The sequence below is a fragment of the Lathyrus oleraceus genome, chromosome 5, assembly GCF_024323335.1.
Source record: "Lathyrus oleraceus cultivar Zhongwan6 chromosome 5, CAAS_Psat_ZW6_1.0, whole genome shotgun sequence".
Taxonomy (NCBI): domain Eukaryota; kingdom Viridiplantae; phylum Streptophyta; class Magnoliopsida; order Fabales; family Fabaceae; genus Lathyrus; species Lathyrus oleraceus.
This window is the reverse complement of record NC_066583.1, coordinates 13,327,414-13,346,301: the sequence shown is the minus strand read 5'-3', so window position 1 is coordinate 13,346,301 and position 18,888 is coordinate 13,327,414. Positions and strand designations below refer to the sequence as shown.

General features: G+C 34.7%; 1 protein-coding gene across 1 annotated transcript; it reads left to right on the top strand.

The window, feature by feature from the left end:
• Nucleotides 1-11,168: 11,168 nt before the first annotated feature.
• On the top strand, nt 11,169-14,383 carry LOC127085050 (probable receptor-like serine/threonine-protein kinase At4g34500). The gene is made up of 7 exons (XM_051025617.1): nt 11,169-11,957; nt 12,775-12,879; nt 12,983-13,105; nt 13,218-13,388; nt 13,478-13,607; nt 13,688-13,897; nt 14,044-14,383. Exons 1-7 carry the CDS (start codon nt 11,458-11,460, stop codon nt 14,152-14,154), a joined length of 1,350 nt encoding a protein of 449 aa, XP_050881574.1. The 5' UTR covers nt 11,169-11,457; the 3' UTR covers nt 14,155-14,383.
• Nucleotides 14,384-18,888: the final 4,505 nt, after the last annotated feature.

The following is an 18,888-nucleotide window of genomic DNA, read 5'->3' as shown; positions in this document are numbered from 1 at the left end:
GTGATACAAATTTCAAAGTGGATGCATTGCTTTTAACAAAAATTAAGTTTGAAAGGCACAAAGGACCAAAAATGGTTTGAATGAGTTAGTTCTTTTTTGGATTTTTTAAAGTTTAAGTCAAGTATAATTAAGTCTATTTACAAGTTTGATTAAGAAAAGGAAGTTTGAAAATTCAATGGCATAAGGCCAAAATTTCTATCTTTTTGCAAAGTGGTCAAAGTTTAGAACAAAACTAGTTCAAACAAAGAAATTTTTAAAAAAAGTGAGGGAGTGATTTTTGAAATTAAAGAAATGGGGGGAGATGAAGAGACTAATCTTATGCACAAAATTAAAAGTTAAGGGTTGAAAAGATCTGACCAATGGGTAGCAATCCAATAGACAAGAATGTCAATAGAAACCCAAATTCCCTTGGATATTTAGAATCAAGCAACACACAAATGCACAATTATATCAATCTTGAAGAGCGAGGCATCAAATAAAGATATCCACATCCAAGCTTAGCCACTCCATGATCTTCTTCAAGATAGCCCATGTAACAGATGAATTCACAAGTCATAGGTTAAAAATAACAGCTTCACAATGATCATGTTGCAGATGAACTCAAATGGATCTTCAATGATATATCAGATGAAGTTTCAAATCACAAGCAATTGGTTATGTCAAAGTTTGCATTGTCCAAGTCCTTTATCATAGGAATGTTGCCTAAATTCTAAGTCCATTTGTCCAAGATCAAGTCAACAGTCCACACAAAAGTTTTTTAGGATTTTTGTTGTTATTATGTACATTAATGGTAAAAGACCACAAAAAAAACAAAGTCTCCACAAAATGGAAAATATCACACAATATGGTCCAAGTGGACAAAGTGAAAATTGCATTAACATAAACAATTAGAATGGTATGAATAATGGCAAATGAATAAAGACTAAAATTAAATGACATTAAAGTAAATGGCTTGAAATTAATAGTTAGTTGTTAATGAGTTAGAAGTTAGTATTGTTTTGCTTTTGCTTTTTATTTTAAGACATTCTTTGGAGAACACTCAACCCACTTATCACAAGCATGGTTCCTTGAGCCAAGACATCTTCCAAGGGAAGGGAAAAAGGCCAAGTTTCCATACAATACCATGAAAGAGGGGAGGCTTACAATCTCACTAACTAGAATGCTATGCCTTTTGTGTCACAAATTTAGCGCTATGTTAAGCAATCGTAATTGGACTTACGTAGAAGTCACAACTATTTGAGGTCGGGCAATAGAATTTTGGTGTTAATGCATGTTTGAGACATAGTATAATGGACTATGCTCATGAAACATACCACACACAAAAAGAATGTGCAAAAGAGGTGGCTTAATCTCATCCACACTTATGTTGATTTTTCAATCAACTAGCCTTAGGACTTTGAGATATCATAGGCCAAATGATATGAATGCATAAAGAATGGGAATGAGATGAAGAAGGAGGGGAATGGATCAAAACTCAAATTGCTCAAAGGAGGACTTTTACCAAATTAATATCATCCATTCATTTTGGGAGATGGAATGTACATTCCATCAATCCCCTAAATTCAATGATATTAACTTGACAAAGTCAAATCAACCTTGACCAAGACCCAACAACAAGAGTCAAACTCAAATAAGTCATCACAATTGGTCAACACAATTAATTAGCATTTATTCAAATTAAAAAGACTAAAATAATGCATTTAAATTAAATATGGTTTGTCAAATTCCTAAAACCTCATCAAAACACCAAAGAAATGACCATGAGATTTATCATAGGTCAAACAAGGCTAAAGGACCTTGGAGAAAAAATTTAAGAATTTTTAAAGACTTAAAAGTATTTTTAAACAATTAAAAACAAACAAAAAATCAATTAAATTATGAAAAATATTAATAATGATCCAAAAAATAATTTTAATTCAAAATATGAAAGAGGAAATTATTTGAATTTTTTGGTGAAACTCTCATATTTTTTGGATCAATATTAAAATTAATATGAATTAATGAAAATAAAAGGAATAAAAGAAAAATCAGAAAATACTAAAAAACGTGAGCCACTTGATCTCCCTCATTAATTGAGGTGGCAGATCAAGTGGCCTGAAACGCGCGTTCCACCAAACGCACGAGTCAGCGCGTGCTGGGATGGTAATCACAATGCGCGCTCAGGATTAAAACAAATTGGATGGATCCTATGGCTGGGAGACGTGCCAACGCACCGCCGGAGCTGTAACTCCGGTCTTCTTCTCTGGTGGACCTCACCGGACTGGTCCACCCTCAACCATAACCAAAATAAAAAAGGAGGACATTATCTGAAAGAAAAAATGGCGTAGAGCACGAATCTGACCTCAATTTCAACTAACTCCAAATATATAAAAAGATATGAGGAGTTGAATTTTGAGGTGTGTTAAATGAGTTGCTTCGATTTGACCTCTAAGCAACTCAATCTTCTTGCCTACATTGGTAGGACTTCAGACAACCAAAGATCCAAGAGAATTGAAGAGAATTGAGTGAGAATCGAAGAGATGAAGTTTTCTGAAAGTTACCTTCAATGTTATGCAGAACTTGATGTTGCTTGCTTCAAACACGATCTGATCATACTTGAGAAGCTAGCAGGAAGTGATTGGAAAGGTTGTAAGGCTGTGGATCCTGAAGTTCTTGAATCTCTAACAGTTGAGATTCAAACTCAAATTTCAAATTGAAATTTCTCAGGTTTTCCTTTAGAATGAGAGGGTTTGAATTGGGGTCAAAACTGGCGCGCAAGGTCTGATTCAAATGAGCTCATAAGCCTTCTATTTATAGCCAAAGGGAATGATATTTGCACACTTCAAAATCAGTCCAAAATTGGCAATATGAATGGCACGAGTGCATGGGCATGTACAGGGCCATGTTGCAATGCATTAAGGTCCAAAATGATTCATGTTGAAGTCTGAATGAAGCTTGAATGGAAAGGCAATGTGACCTGAAGTTTGTACATTTGATTCTTTCCAATGATGTAGCCCTGTTAAAGCCATGCATAGACCTAGCAATCTTCATCCGAAATGCATGAACTTGGGTTCTTTGGAAAGCTTGGATCAAGGGGAACAAGTTTGAGGTTCAACACTTTTTTATTTGGAGCTTGGAACATGGAGAATTTTGAGGTGGAAGTTTGGAAATTTCAACATGTTACAAAATTTACTAAGTGTCAAGCTATATACTTCAATATTCCACCTTGCTTAACTTTTTATGTGAACTTCAAATGAGAAATGTGTATTCATAAAAAGTTGTATCTCTTTAAAAGACCTTCAAAATGGTAACTAATTTCATGTCATTTGGATTTATAATGATAGAGTTATGCATTTTTGAAGTTTGGAAAAATCACTTATTCAATGGTATAGGTCAAAAATGACCTATAATGTATCCCCATATCACATGCTCATAAAAGTTGAATTTGCTTCCACTCCAAACATAAAAGTTGAAGTAGACATCTTGAATTTGATTGTGAAACTTGGAAATCTTTCGTCTCATAAACATTGAGCAAGTTATGACCTTGGGAAGTTGACTTTCAAATTAGGGTTTAGACAAAATGACCTATAATGTTTTAACATAGAAGATGATTTTCCAAGAAAACATAGCTCTAGGTCTAAACATGAAAGTTGTTTGGAATGTCATTTAGAGTAACTTTTCTCTTGGAATCATTTTCATATGGTGAAAATTGTAGGAGATAGGGTCTAGGAAGACCCAGTTTTGATCAAATGAATTCATCTGGCCAACCACCATCAACCAACTTGCTAACCTTCAATTATATTGTCTTTTTAGGATCATGTTAGATCATATATGCATAAGATTGTGAATTTTGAAGTGTCCCTTGAGAAATTTGATCAATTGGTGAGATAGCTTGTTGGAGAAGTTACTCAAGATACCTAGTCATACTAGGGTTTCCAAGGCAAATCACTTTCAAACTCTTGAAGAACACTTGATCAATATATCATGTAGGAATCAATGGAACTCATATATGATGCTCATAACCATTCTTGGATCAATTCATGATTGTTCTCTTTGTCATTTGGGTCTCAAACCCTGGATATGAACTTGATAAATCAATGGGATCATGTCTTACCTACAAAAGAGTTAGGCAAATGCAAAGACATATTTTTGGTATTTTGGTTAGTAAAATGATAATATACAAGTATGATACAATCACATAGTGCTTGGTGATCTTTCCTAAAACAAACCCAATGAAAGAGGGGTAAGGAGGATGCCAAGGTATGATCCCAATGCTAATGCTTATGATGAAATTGCATGAGGGATCTTAGGGTCAAAATTGGGGTCTTACAGTTTTCTATCCAGTAACTGATAGATATAATTCCTCTTCTTCCCCCGGAGTCTAACCTTGATATGTTCATCCTAACCAGTGATAGATATTCTTTTTTTTGGTATTCTATTCAGCATTCGATAGATGTAATTCCTACTTTTTGTTCAGGCAGTTTATCCTTGATATGTTCATCTTAACTGATGATGGGTATCCTCCTCAACATCCTCAGGCAAGTCTCTCCTTGATATGTTCATCTTAACCGATGGCGAATTTTCTTTCCTCTGAGTCTATCCTTGATATGTTCACTCTAACCAGTGATGGATATTCCCTACTTTTGGTCTTCTGCCCAGTAGCCGGTAGTTGTAAAGCCTATTTTTAGCTTTTCCCCAACAAGTCTATTCTTACCTAGTAACCGGTAATGAATACACCTCCTGGTGTCCCTCAATGAGTCATCCTTGATATGTTTACCCTAACCGGTAATAAATGTCCTCCCTGTCAAATATTGTTATCTCTATACCCAGTAACTGGTAGTGGATAATATATCTCTGCTCCTCCTGTGTTAAAGGTATTTTTCTTCCCCAGTCGAGTTGAGTGCGTGCTCCATAGTGAAATCATTTTTCCTGCATGGTTCGAGTATTTCACCTTTGTTCTAGTCTACCCTTTTCCCCTGCAGACGTTCCTTTTGTCCCTCGGGCTGAGTCTTTCCACTTTTCATGGAATCCCTCATGTTCCCTAGTTATTTTAAGTCGTAGTCTGGCCTACACATAGCCATTTACTCCCCTCAGAGTCTTTGACTCCCCAGTGAGTTTTCCTTATGGAATGCATTACGCTCCTGCGGATCTTCAGTCTCTCTGAATTCTTTTCCTTTGTGGCAACATTTCCCCGCAAAGATTTCTTTTAACATTCATATCATATGCATAATGAGGTCTCTTAGGGACCAAAATTTGTTCCTATATGTTGTTATTTAAGCCCATTCTACTGAGTCAATACGAAGATTTTAACCTTCACCTTCTCAGTTAGAATGTCCTTAAATAGGGGAAGCTGTAAGACCCTAATTTTGACCCTAAGATCCCTCATGCTATCTCAAAAATGCATTAAGCATTATCCTCCTTACCCCTCACTCATTGGGTTTGCATTGGGAGAGATTACCAAGCACCATATGATTGTATCATACTTTGTATTTTATCATCTTTACTAACCAAAAAACCAAAAATATGTCTTTGCATTTGTTTACTTCTTTTGTAGGCAAGGCACATGATCACCTTTGATCCATCAAGCTCATATCTAGGGTTTAAGACCCTCATGACTAAGAGATCAATCAAGAATTGGTCTACAATGGCTTTAGACATCATATATGAGTCCCTATGATCTTTACATGCTAATTTGGTCAAGAAAGCATCAAGAGTTTGGAATTGGTTTGCCTTTGAAACCCTAGTTCATTTAAGTATCTTGTGTAACTTCTTCACCAAGCTTCTTCAACATTTGATCAAATAATTCAAGGGATACTTCAAATTTCATCATCTTATGCATATATGATCTCCAATGAGTCCCAAAAGTCAAGAGAATGGCAAGTTAGCAAGTTGGTTCATGGTGGTTGACCAGAGGATTTCATCTGATCAAAAATGGGGTCTCCTAGACCCTATCTCCTATAATTGTTATCATATGAAAGTGATTCCAATAGAAAAGTTACTCTAAATGACATTCTAAACAACTTTCATGTTGAGGTCTATAGCTAGTTTTACTTGGGAAGTCATTTTTTATGTTGAAAGATTATAGGTCATTTTGTCTAAACCCTAATTTGGAGGTCAACTTCCCAAGGCCATAACATGCTAAATTTTTATGATATGAAAGATTTCCAAGTTGCACAATCCATTGAATAATACCATTGAACAAGTGATTTTCTTCAACCTTTATGTTTGGAGGAAGAGCTAATTCAACTTTTATGAGCATGTGATATGAGGATACATTATAGGTCATTTTGGACCAATACCATTGAACAAGTGATTTTCCTCAACTTTAAAAATTCATAACTCATTCATTTCATATCCAAATGAGGTCAAATTTGTGACCATTTTGGAGGGCTTTGAAAGAGCTACAACATTTATAAATACACTTTTCTCATTTGAAGCTCACACCAAAAGTTAGCCAAGGTGGAATAAGTGAACATATGGCTTGACACTTAGAAATTTTTTTGATATGTTAAAATTTCCAAACTTCCACCTCAAAATTCACCATGATACAAGTTTCAAATGGAAAAGTGTTCAACATAAGAGTTGTTCCTCTTGATCCAACCTTTCCAAAAAGTTCAATTTCATCCATTTTGGACAAGATTTGGATGGTCTGCGCATGGCTTGAACATGGCATCATCATTTGGCAAAATCAAAACTTCAAACAGCTGTACACATATGCATTGCACTCCAAGTTGATTTCAGACTCATTCACACTTGATTATGGACCTAAAGAAGTGACTTCATGGGCATGTACACTCCCATGCAAGCATGCATCATCCATTGCCAAATTTGGAAGTTCAATTTAAAGGTGCAAATAACATGTGATTCAGCTATAAATAGAGGCCTTTAGGTTCAGAATGGAGGATCCCTTCGCACCAGCTTTGCTCCAAGATCCCAAACCCTTCCATTTGAGAGGATAATCCTGAGAATTTTCTTTGAAAATTGAGTTTGAATCTCACTGTATTGAGATTCAAAACTCCAGGGATCCATAGCCTTTGGTTGATTCTAGTCTACTTCTGCAAGCTTCCTGAGTAAGATCAAGCAAGAATCAAAGCAAAAGCAATCGAATTCTGAACTGCATTGAAGGTATTTTCTAGAATTTTTCATTTATTCGATTCTCACTCAATTCTCCATAATTCTCTTGGTTCTTTGGTTGTCTAAAGTCCTACCAATGTAGGCAAGAATATTGAGTTGCTTTGAGGTCAAATCGAAGCAACTCAGATCATACACCTCAAATTTCAATTCGATGTCTCTCTCAATATACTTGGAGTTAGGATAAATTGAGGTCATATTCGTGCTCAGTGCCATTTTTACTTCAAAATCATGTCCTTTTTTTTATTTTAGTGATGGTTATGATTGGACTAGTCCAGCGAGGCTCGCCTGAGAAGGTGACCGGAGGTTTGCTCCGGTGGTGAGTTGGCAAGGTCCAGAGCCACATGATCTATTCAAATTATTTTAATCACGAGCGTTGGTTTTGATTACCACTCTTGTGGCGCGCTGACTCAACTCCATCATGGAATGCGCGTTTCTGGCCACTTGATCTGCCACCTCAATTAATGAGGGAGATCAAGTGGTCCATGTTTTTTCGGATTATTTGATTTTCATTTTATTTGTGTTATTTTCATTAATTCATATTAATTTTAGTATTGATTCAAAAAATATGAGAGTTTCACAAAAAAAATTTAAATGAAATCCTCTTTCATTTTCTGAATTAAAATTATTTTTTGGATCATTATTAATATTTTTCATGATTTAATTGATTTTGTGAATATTTTTAATTGTTTAAAAATAGTTTTAAGTTTCCAAAAATGATGAAATTTTTTCTCCAAGATCCTTTGACCTTGTTTGACCTATGATAAATCTCATGACCATTTCTTTGGTGTTTTGATGAAGTTTTAGGAAATTTACCAATCATAATTTAATCTAATGCATATTTTAATTATTTGTAGTTGATTAAATGCCAAATAAATTGTGTAGAGCCATTTTAATTGACTTGTTGAGTTTGACTTGTGTTGTTGGGTCTTGATCAAGGTTGATTTGACTTTGTTGAGTTAAGATCATTGGACTTAGGGGATTGATGAAATGTACATTTCATCTCCCAAAATGAATGAATGATATTAATTTGATAAAAGTCCTCCTTTGACCAATTTGTGTTGATTCCATTTCCCCTCCTTCTTCATCTCATTCCCCTTCTTTATTCGTTTATGGCATGGACCTATGATATCTCAAATATCCTAATGCTAGTTAATTGCAAAATCAACATGAGTATGAATGAGATTAGATCCACCACTTTGCATATTCTTTTTGTATGTGGTATGTTTCATGAGCATAGTCCATTATACTATGTCTCTAACATGCATTAACACCAAAATTCTATTGCCCGACCTTAAATAGTTGTGACTTCTACATAAGTCCAATTATGATTGCTTAATATAGCGCTAAATTTGTGATACAAAAAGGCATAGTATTCTAGTAAGTGAGATTGTTAGTCTCCCCTCTTTCATGGTATTGTGTGAAAACTTGGCCTTTTTTTTCTTCCTTTGGAAGATGTCTTGGTTCAAGGATCCATGCTTGTGACAAGTGGGTTGAGTGTTCTCTAAAGAATGACTTAAACAAAAAATAAAACAAAGCAAAAGCAATACTAACTTCTAATCAACTAACAACTAACATTCAATTTCAAGTTATTTACTTTTATGCACTTTAAACTTTGAGCTTTTATTCATTTGCCATTATTCATACCACTCAAATTATTTATTTTAATGTCATTTTTACCTTGCCCACTTGGGTCATCTTTTGTGATTATTTTGTGTTTGTATATACTTGTTTATTTGTGTGGTCTTTTGACCTTAATGTACATAATAAGAACAAAAACCCTAAAAAACATGTTGTGTGGACTGTTGGTTTGATCTGAGACTATTGGACTTAGAATTTAGGCAACACTCCTTATGTAAAGGACTTGGCCAATGCCAATTTTCATGAAACCAATTGCTTGTGAAGTGAGCATTCATCTGATACAATATGGGAGATCCATTTGAGTTCATCTGCAACATGATCATATTTGAAGCTGTTACTTTGAACCTGTGTCTAATGCCATCTTTGAAGCCATATGATACATGGGGATTTGGAAGAAGATAATGGAGTTGCTAAGATTGGATGTAAATATCTTTATTTTATGTCTTACTCTTCATCTTGATATTTGTGTATTGATATTGCTTGATTCTAAAGTTCAAGGGAAATTTGGGTTTCTATATGACATTCTTGTCTATTGGATTGCAGCCCATTGGTCAGATCTTTTCAACTCTTAACTTTTAAATTTTTGCTTAGGATTAGTCTCTTGATCTCCTCCCACTTCTTTAGTTTCAAAATCTCTCCCTCCTTTTAAAATCTTCTTTGCTTGTGCTTTCTAAACCTTGACCATATTGCAAATTAGAAACTTTGGCCTTATGCCATTGCATTTTTAAACTCTTTTCTTAATCAAACTTGTAAATGAACCTAACCATACTTGACTTAAAATTTCAAAAGACAAAAAGAACTAATACTCATTTAAATCTTTTTAGGCCTTTTTTGACTTTGTTAAACTTAAACTTTTGTTAAAAGTAATACACTCACTTTAAAATTGTTACCACAAACTACGAGGTTTTGATCCTTCATTTTATGTCGGTACGTAGGCATAAGTCCGAAGGTCTTGTCAAACACAAAAATATAATTAATGAATTCTTTTCTCATCCCTCCATTCTATTTATTGCAAACATCATTTGTATAAAAACACATATGCACACAAAAAAGGGCTCCCTAGGAGTACCATGTTAACTGGAGGGTCAACTTGAAGAGGTGGACTTGGTGTCTTGACTACTGGAGGGGTGGGAGGATTGACAACATTGGCACGTTGGTTCATATCCTCTTCTATTTTTGCCATAGTTTCTTGGCCTCTCACGACTGCTTGGATAGTCTCCATCAATTTCCGCATCTGGGACCGTACATGGGATACTTCTTCTTGAAGTGCAGCTTGGTTTTCTTGAAGTTGTTCCATGACAACTTGTTGGCGTCCTCGTGTATCGTACCGGAAGTCAGCTTCAGATAGTGGTTTTGATCAGAAAAAAGGGTGGATGAATGAGTTTTTTTTATGTTTTTATGTTTATATTTTTATGTTTTGAAAGATGCAAATGATGCATGAGTGTTTTTATTTTTAGTTTTATGTTAAAGCAAAGCTCTTTTTAGTTATTCATGTTTATTCATTGCAAGAAATACTTGACGATTTACGTTCACAATCACAGATAAAGAAAAACACAATGGAGAAAATGACAAAGCTTTTTCGTTCATCATTTGAAGGAAAAATAGATTGCAATACAATCATCACTTCTTCAATCAATCCCTGATAATCCTAATTAGAGAGAGAAAATGATATAGTTGAGATTCAATTGTAAACATTGTTCCTTAATGTGTGATTAAATCAAAAAACCAATTTTATACCACTTTGAATTGTCTTTCTCTTCTCTCCTCTTTTTTTTTTACTTTGTAATTTGATTGTTAATCAAGAAACTAATCATACTCTATTTTCTGGACATCACTTTCACAATTTCGAGTTGAAATAAGTAAGAAGAATTCACAAAACTTAACCTCCTCTAAAGAAAGATTAATATTTCTTTATTGATTTGATACATTCGAGGACAATTTTGGTCTTTTCAACAAACTGCTACTCTTAGGAACCTTTCGTCCATGTGGAAGAGAAGAGTGATGTGGAGTTTACTATGAAAAGAAAGTAGATTTGTGGTGAATTCAACCTGAGCAAGCTAATGTTGCATGCATATTAGTGTATTTTTGAAATTAGTGCTATGTGATAAAAAAAATAGGAGAGAGATAAGACACTAGTATATGATGATAATTACAATTTTAATTTTCTAAGGTTGATGTTCAAATAACACCAATCTTACAATAAAACTGTTGCTAGATGTACATTAACATATATTTATACCGTGTATATGTTACGGTATTAAAATTTCAGTGTTTATATATCACTGCTCTTTGAAAAAGTATCTTAGTGAAAGTCATAAAATATCCATGTCATATCACATGTTCGTATCATGTTTCATAAATTTAATTTGCACTCCCCGCAATCACGTCACGCAGCTCCCCGACTCTCTGGGCACTGATTCAAAATCAAAATTTAATACGAGTGGCAGTTAAGTAAATATAGTCTCATCTAAGCCCAAAATGTAACAACTCTAGTAATAGTAATAGTAATAGCTTCCTTTCGCTTTTGAATTATCCGTTGGTGAAAGTTGAAACTTCGCTTTTCTCAATATTCTCCCTTCTCTTCTCTTCTCTTTTCCTTTCTCTTTCTCTTTCTCTTTCTCTTTCTCTTTTGCCTTTTCTTTCTTCTTTATTTCCTTGAAAATTTTCTCACATTTTCACTTCCATATCACCGGAGCTACCACTGTAATGGCAACTTCCGGCGCTTCCTTGCCGTTGCTAACTAACCGAACATCTATCGCCGGTCTCAAATTCTACGTCTTAGTCATCATTTTCCTCGCAATCGCAGTCTCGATTCTTCTCATCACCGTTCTCTGCATTCGCCGGAACCGAAGCTCAAAGAAGAGCCAAATGCAAGTGAAAGTGAAGCATAGCTCCGGCACAATTCCGCTCGTTTCTAAGGAGATCGTGGAGGTGATCAAGATCGGAAATGTTATTGATGATGATCCGAAGATGCAGAAGCAAGTGGAGTGCGAGATCGAAGAGAGTAGTAGTGTGTCGGTGGAGTCTCCGTCTCCATCTCCGGAGAACATAGGTTGGGGTCGGTGGTACACTTTGAAGGAATTGGAGAATGCGACCGGTAGATTTTCCGATGGGAACGTGATCGGAGAAGGAGGTTATGGAATTGTATACAGAGGAATTCTTCAAGACGGTTCTGTGGTTGCTGTGAAGAATCTTCTTAACAATAAGTATGTACTAAATCACATTTTCCATTTTCATTCTTCTACTTAATTTTAATTCTCTGTTAATTTTTTTAACGGTTAATTATGGAGTTAATAATTTCTTTACTTGTTAAATACTAGCGAAAACAGTTACTATAATAATAAGGTTGTTAGGAATAGTTCTTCTTCTTTTTTTATTTTTTTTTATTTTTTTTATTTTTTATTTATTTTTCCTTCTCTCTCTTTATATACTTTTACTTTTATTATATATATTTAGTAGTATATTTATTTTATTCATTATTTTTATGTCTAAACTTTTCCTTTAATGGTAGTATATTAATATTGTCTTACTCCCTAGAAAACTTTAGCCTAATTTTATTATCACACACTAAATTGATGTCGGTGACTATGGTATATTTAGCTCAGCTAAAAAATCATGATAATTCGTTTCGAATTAGAATTTGATCTAACTCTAACTCATGTACTATCTGATTAGACCTGACTCAATTTTATAAAATTTGCTATGCTATGAGTGTGTTGTGATTGGGACATAAGTTTGGTAATACTGTTTGGGGATCATATCCAAACAATTTGGGATATCTTATCAAAACAATTTATGTCATTTTTTATAAACTATTTCTTTAATGATTTATAAAAACAACTTATAACATTAAAAAAAACAATTTAGTTTAGCCTTTATTATAAAAATAGCTTAGGAAAATTTATTCATAAACACTTATTATATTAAACGCTTATTCTATTTTACCTGGAAATGTCAATAACTTTTTGATCTACAATATATTGAAAGTTTATTTATGTGCATATTGTTCTAATTGTAACAAAGGGGTCAAGCAGAGAAAGAGTTTAAGGTGGAGGTTGAAGCCATTGGAAAAGTGAGGCATAAGAATTTGGTAGGGCTAGTTGGATATTGTGCAGAAGGTGCTCAAAGGTAAATATAATGTTTAAATTATTGTATTTCTTTTGATTTAAGGTCTTTCAAATAAAGACAATTCTTACATATGTTGTCTAAAGCGATTTTGCTGACGATACAGGATGCTTGTTTATGAATATGTTGACAATGGAAATTTAGAGCAGTGGCTACATGGTGATGTAGGACCTATTAGCCCCTTGACATGGGATATAAGAATGAAGATTGCAGTTGGCACTGCAAAAGGGTATGTTTATCACCCATGTTATGAGTTCACAATACTTGTCCACTCATATATAGACTAATTTTTGTAACAATTTCATTCGAGTATCGGTTAACTTTTCTACATTATGAAACAGGCTAGCCTATTTGCACGAAGGCTTAGAACCCAAAGTTGTCCACAGAGACGTAAAATCCAGCAATATTCTTTTGGACAAAAAATGGAATGCAAGAGTATCAGATTTTGGACTTGCCAAGCTCTTAGGCTCTGGCAAAAGCTATGTTACAACCCGTGTAATGGGGACATTTGGGTTAGTTCGTTAGTTCTTTCTTAGACCTTAGTTATTTTGTAATGATCTCTTAACTAAATGATTCCTTCCCACAAACAACTTTACTGCAGATATGTTTCGCCCGAGTATGCAAGCACGGGAATGCTTAACGAGAGCAGTGATGTATATAGTTTTGGGATTCTACTCATGGAGCTAATTACAGGAAGAAGCCCCATTGATTATTCTAGACCACCTGCAGAGGTGAATCCATGATTTCTTTGTTACAGTATTCCATGATATTGTAACAAGTCTTATGCCTCTATTTGTTTCATGTGCTTCAGATGAACTTGGTTGATTGGTTTAAAGGAATGGTAGCAAGTCGTCGCGGTGATGAACTACTTGATCCTTTAATTGAGATTCAACCCTCTCCGAGGTCTTTGAAGCGTGCTTTACTTGTTTGTCTGCGTTGCATAGATTTGGATGCCAATAAGCGACCAAAGATGGGGCAAATTGTTCATATGCTCGAGGCAGATGATTTTCCTTTTCGTTCTGTAAGCCTTAAGTTTCATCCTCTTCATATTATAAGATAGCACATAAGATATGCACACATACATATAATTTTGAAACTAAATGCCATGTCCTAATGTCGGTAACTCAATGCCATGAATTTTTGCTGACTCCTAATCCTTGTTGATAGGATCTTCGAACTAGAGAGAAAGATTATGTTCCCTCTCAGGCAGACGAATCCAAAAAGGTTCTGTATCCAACAAGGCATGCGGAGCCCGTATATAAAGCAAGCTGGAGATGATTGTCTGTTGAAATGGTCATGGCAGCCGCGGATTCAGAATTACTTGTACTAGTGATGTTCAACTTGTTATGAAAAAAGTCAGAAGCCATTATTGTGCATATCTTATACCACTTAGTTATTTTTCTTTAGATCTTAACATAATTAGTTGTATTTCAGTATTATGTGAATAAACAAGCCTTGTAAATATGTAATATCTTTCACGATATATCAATTTTATCAGTCTTCATTAGATGATACTGCTGCAATATTGCTTATGTTATTTATTCAAAAAATTTATTGTTTCTACTTTATATTCGGGGCTCTCTTCTTTCTCACGCACTATTCCCTCAATTGTGTTGTAAAATATTGTTCTCCACAGCTTCATATCACAAACACAACAATTATGAATGATAATCGTGTGCAAAGTTGTGAACATAGATAAGTCTAGTGCGAAGACACATTGTTCTTAAGGAGTTGTTCGCCTAAGGCGCTCCTTTTAAACAATAGACAATGATATCAACTAGGATAGCTCGTTATTAAAATTGAAACTCAATTGAGTAAATAGAAACTAAAATGGTGTATATTATTTTTAGTCTAGTATGATGGAATTAAACTCAAGACTTTGACTAATTTCGAATCAATCTTGATGAGTAAGATTCAATCGCATCGATCAAATTTTTTCTTGTTCTTCATTCTTTACTCGAGTGAATCAACCAATCTTAATTGCAAGATTGTATCGCTGTACAATATGATGAAAAACAAGAAAAGAAGATTGAATTGAGAAGAAAAGAGTTAGGGTTTTTCGAGAAAAGGAAAAACATGATATTTTTGCAGAATTCCTCTCTGCTCACAAACTCTGATTCTTTATTCTTTTGCAATTGGAAAATTCAAGTATTTTTTACAATAATAGGGGTTACTCCTTATTTATAGAATTTGTTTGCTTGCTCCCGAAGTAAAGTCCAAAAATAAATAATTCTGTCAACATTATAAAATTAAGTTTAAAACCAAATCCATGTTGAGGCTAACTCCTCGACACTTCGACACTCACACAATTTCAACACACAACATTTCGACGATAACAGACTATATCGAAAATACAGATTTGACACGAAGAATTACAATTCAACACACAACCTAATTCAGTGTGTCTAAGCTATCTATATTCATCATAGACCTTAACTTCTTGAACACTTCGACCTTCACTCCTTTCGTCATGATATCTGCAATCGGATTCTCAGTTCTCTAGTGTTCCAACTTCAACTTCACTTCTGTCACTTGCTCTCAAAGATAATGGAACCTCATTTTGATGTGCTTGCTTCACCCATGCACTATCAGATTCTTCGCCAGATTGATAGCAGACATGCCGTCAATCTTCATGGTAATTGCTCTATGGTTCTTCCCTATAATCTCTTTGACTAGATTCACCATCCACGTTGTTTTACATGCACAAAGAGAATCAGCTAAGTATTCTTATTCACATGACGATAGTGCCATTATCGGTTTCTTTCTTGAACTTCAAGCAACTGGTGCACCACCTAACATAAACACATAGCCAAATGTGAATTTTCTATCCTCAACATCACTACACCAACTTGAGTCGGTGTAATCCACTAACTTGCATTCTTTTCCTTCATCAGCTGTAGGAAACAAAATCCCATAGTCGAGAGTTCCTTTCAAATAACTTAGTATCCTCTTCGTCGCTGCTGTGTGTGATACATTTGACTTCTGTATGGATCTGCTTACCATACCCACACTATATGCTAGATCAGGTCTTGTGTGAAAAAGGTATCGAAGTGATATAATAAGTCTTCTATACTGTGTTGGATCGACACCATCTTCATTTGTGTCTTTCGATAGTTGCATTCTAGGCTCAACTGAAGTCGAAGTTGGGTTGAAATCTTACATCTCAAATCTCTTGAGTATTTCGCCTATATATTTCCAAAGTCTGACATTTCAAACTCCTCACTAAGGTCATGTTTGAATCTCTAATCTCCTTCTTACAACTTCATGTTATCAAAAAGTCATTGACATAGAGACATAGTATAAGTAATTCATTATTTCTTCTTCTTACATATACTCCATGCTCAATTGTACACTTTGTAGCGGTAAATTCATGACCATCAAGCTATGGACAAACTTGACGTCAATAAAACCAGAGTCGCCACCACACTTTTATTATTTCCAAAGGAAAAGGAAAAAGTACGAACAAAACCCAAAGATAAGAAGTTTTCAAATCAAAACTAATAAAATTTCAGAGATTATAGGTAAGGGGGTTGGTTACGCAGAGGGAAGGTGTTAGCATCCAAAGTGTCCTAGGTACTCCTAGGGAGCCTTTTTTTGTGTGCAACTGTTTTTAGCTGAAAATGATGTTTGATAAAATATAGAGTGGAGGGATAAGAAGATAATTCATTGATTATATTTTTTTTTATTTGACAAGACCTTTGATCTTATGCCTACGTACTAACATAAAAATGAGGGATCAAAACCCCGTAGTTCGTGGTAAAAATATCAAAGAAGTTGGTGAATGGATTTTAACAAAGATTTTAAAAGAAAAGGGCATAAAATGGCCAAAAGACTTGAATGGAGTTGTTAGTTCTTTTTGTCTTTTTGAACTTGAAGTCAATATGATTAAGTTTATTCACAAGTTTCATTTAAGAAAAGTTTAAAAATTCAATGGCATAAGGCCAAAGTTTCTAATCATTAAAACATGTCTAAGTTTGAAATCACAAGAAAAGAATTTTTTTTAAAAGAGGGAGAGATTTTTGAAATTAAAGAAATGGGAGAAGATGAAGAGGCTACCCTAGACAAACATTTAAAAGTTAAGAGTTGAAAAGATCTAACCAATGAGATACAATCCACAAGATAAGAATGTCAGATAGAAAGTCATTTCCTTTGGACTTTTCAGTAGACAATAAGCATAAGCAATATCCAAGCAATTATATAAAAATCAATGCATCAAAAAAAGATTTCCATAATATCCAAGCAAGCACTCCAATAGCTAGCAGTCTTCAAATGTCTTCAAATGTATCAGATGAAATATTCCTTGGTAAACTCAGAAGCAATCATCAGACATCAATAATAATAATAATAGTATAAAAATTAAGCACAACGACAAAGTGACAGATGAATCAAGCGCACTCAAGGTCTTGCATCAGATGAAAGACATTGTCAAGGATGACTCGGTCTCAGATAGTGGCATTGGCCAAGTCCTTAAAGCATAGGGAAAGTTGCGTACTCCTAAGTCCAAAAGTTCATATCAAGTCCAACAGTCCACCAAGATGTTTTTTGTAGGGTTTTTGTTGTTATTAGGTGTTTTAAGGTGTTAAGTGTTGGTGTAAGCCCTAGAGGCCAATATTCTTGGTACTTGTATCGAATTATTTATTAATAATAAAAGGCTTCTTCTTTATTATGTTTGTTTAATAAAGTCCCTGGAATAGATAGTCCGTTTAATGTATCAAGTGTGACTTAATCATGAGAGCACATTAAACATGAGGACACTATTCTTAAAGTATCCGTAGTCGAGCTTTATTGTGAAGTGGGATAACACTAAAGCATGGAGACTATTATGTTTATAGACTGATGATCACATCTCATGAATCATGGATAAGGATTTATCAATTCTCAAACATAGGTATGAATATTAAGAGTAATATTTATACTGGATTGACCCACTATGAGAATACTATATAGAATGTTATGCAAAGTGTCATAAGTTATTCTCATTGTGATAATGGTGTATACCACTCTTCGACCTGAAACCACTATGGACCCTAGATGTAGAGTCGACTGCTTTATTGCTGATCTAACGTTGTCCGTAACTGGATAACCATAAAGACAGTTAATGGGTACTCCACAAAGCATGTTGAGGGACATGAGTGACCTAGATGGAATTTGCCCATTCTGCGTAACAGGATAAATGTCTATGGGCCCAATATTGAACTGGACAAGGATGACACGGTCTATGCCTTGTGTTCAATATAGACATAAGGGCAAAAGGGTAATTATACACATAATTATTATCACAGAAGGATTTGTCAGATCACATGATATTTTCGTGTCTTGGGTAGCAGTGATGTGTTGCTAGATACCGCTCACTGTTTATTATGTTAAATGTGTGATTTAATATAATTGCCAACGTCGCGAAAACCTACAGGGTCACACACAAAGGACTGATTGATGAGAGATAGAGTAACTAAGGAATACTGTAGGGTACGGTGCACTTAAATGGAATACGAAATATGGTAAGGTACCATACGCTTAAGTGATTTTGGGCATATTATAAGATATGGGCCAAAATACACTTAAGTGGGCTTTTAGCTTAAAGCCCACACAAGTGGTTCTATAAATAGAACCCTTGGGTAGAAGCATTGTCACTCTTGCATTTTCGTTTCTCTCTCTCTCTCTCTCTCACTCAAAGCCTTCATTCGTAGCAGCTAGCACTGAGATTGAAGGAATCCATTCGTGTGGACTAAGTAGAGGTGTTGTCATCGTTCAACGTTCGTGATTGCCACAAGAGGTAACGATTATATCACTGATCATGCCCATCCATAAGGATCATTAAAGGAGAAAATTTTAAATTCCGCTGCATTTTGGATCGCCATTCTCCTTCAGTGGTATCAGAGCCACTTACGAAACCATGAATCTGATAACTGTTTATTTTCTGTATTAATACGATTAATGACAGTATGAATCAAAGATTAAATTGAGATCGATCAAGTTATATATATTATATAAGTAATCCTGATGCAAAATACA

What these genes read in the sequence shown, in the direction of transcription:
- LOC127085050 (XM_051025617.1), top strand. Translation starts at nt 11,458, where the DNA reads ATGGCAACTTCCGGCGCTTCCTTGCCGTTGCTAACTAACCGAACATCT. An exon ending in CGTGTAATGGGGACATTTGG is followed by an intron (nt 13,389 to 13,477) that starts GTTAGTTCGTTA and finishes ACTTTACTGCAG; the next exon opens with ATATGTTTCGCCCGAGTATG. An exon ending in ATGATTTTCCTTTTCGTTCT is followed by an intron (nt 13,898 to 14,043) that starts GTAAGCCTTAAG and finishes CCTTGTTGATAG; the next exon opens with GATCTTCGAACTAGAGAGAA.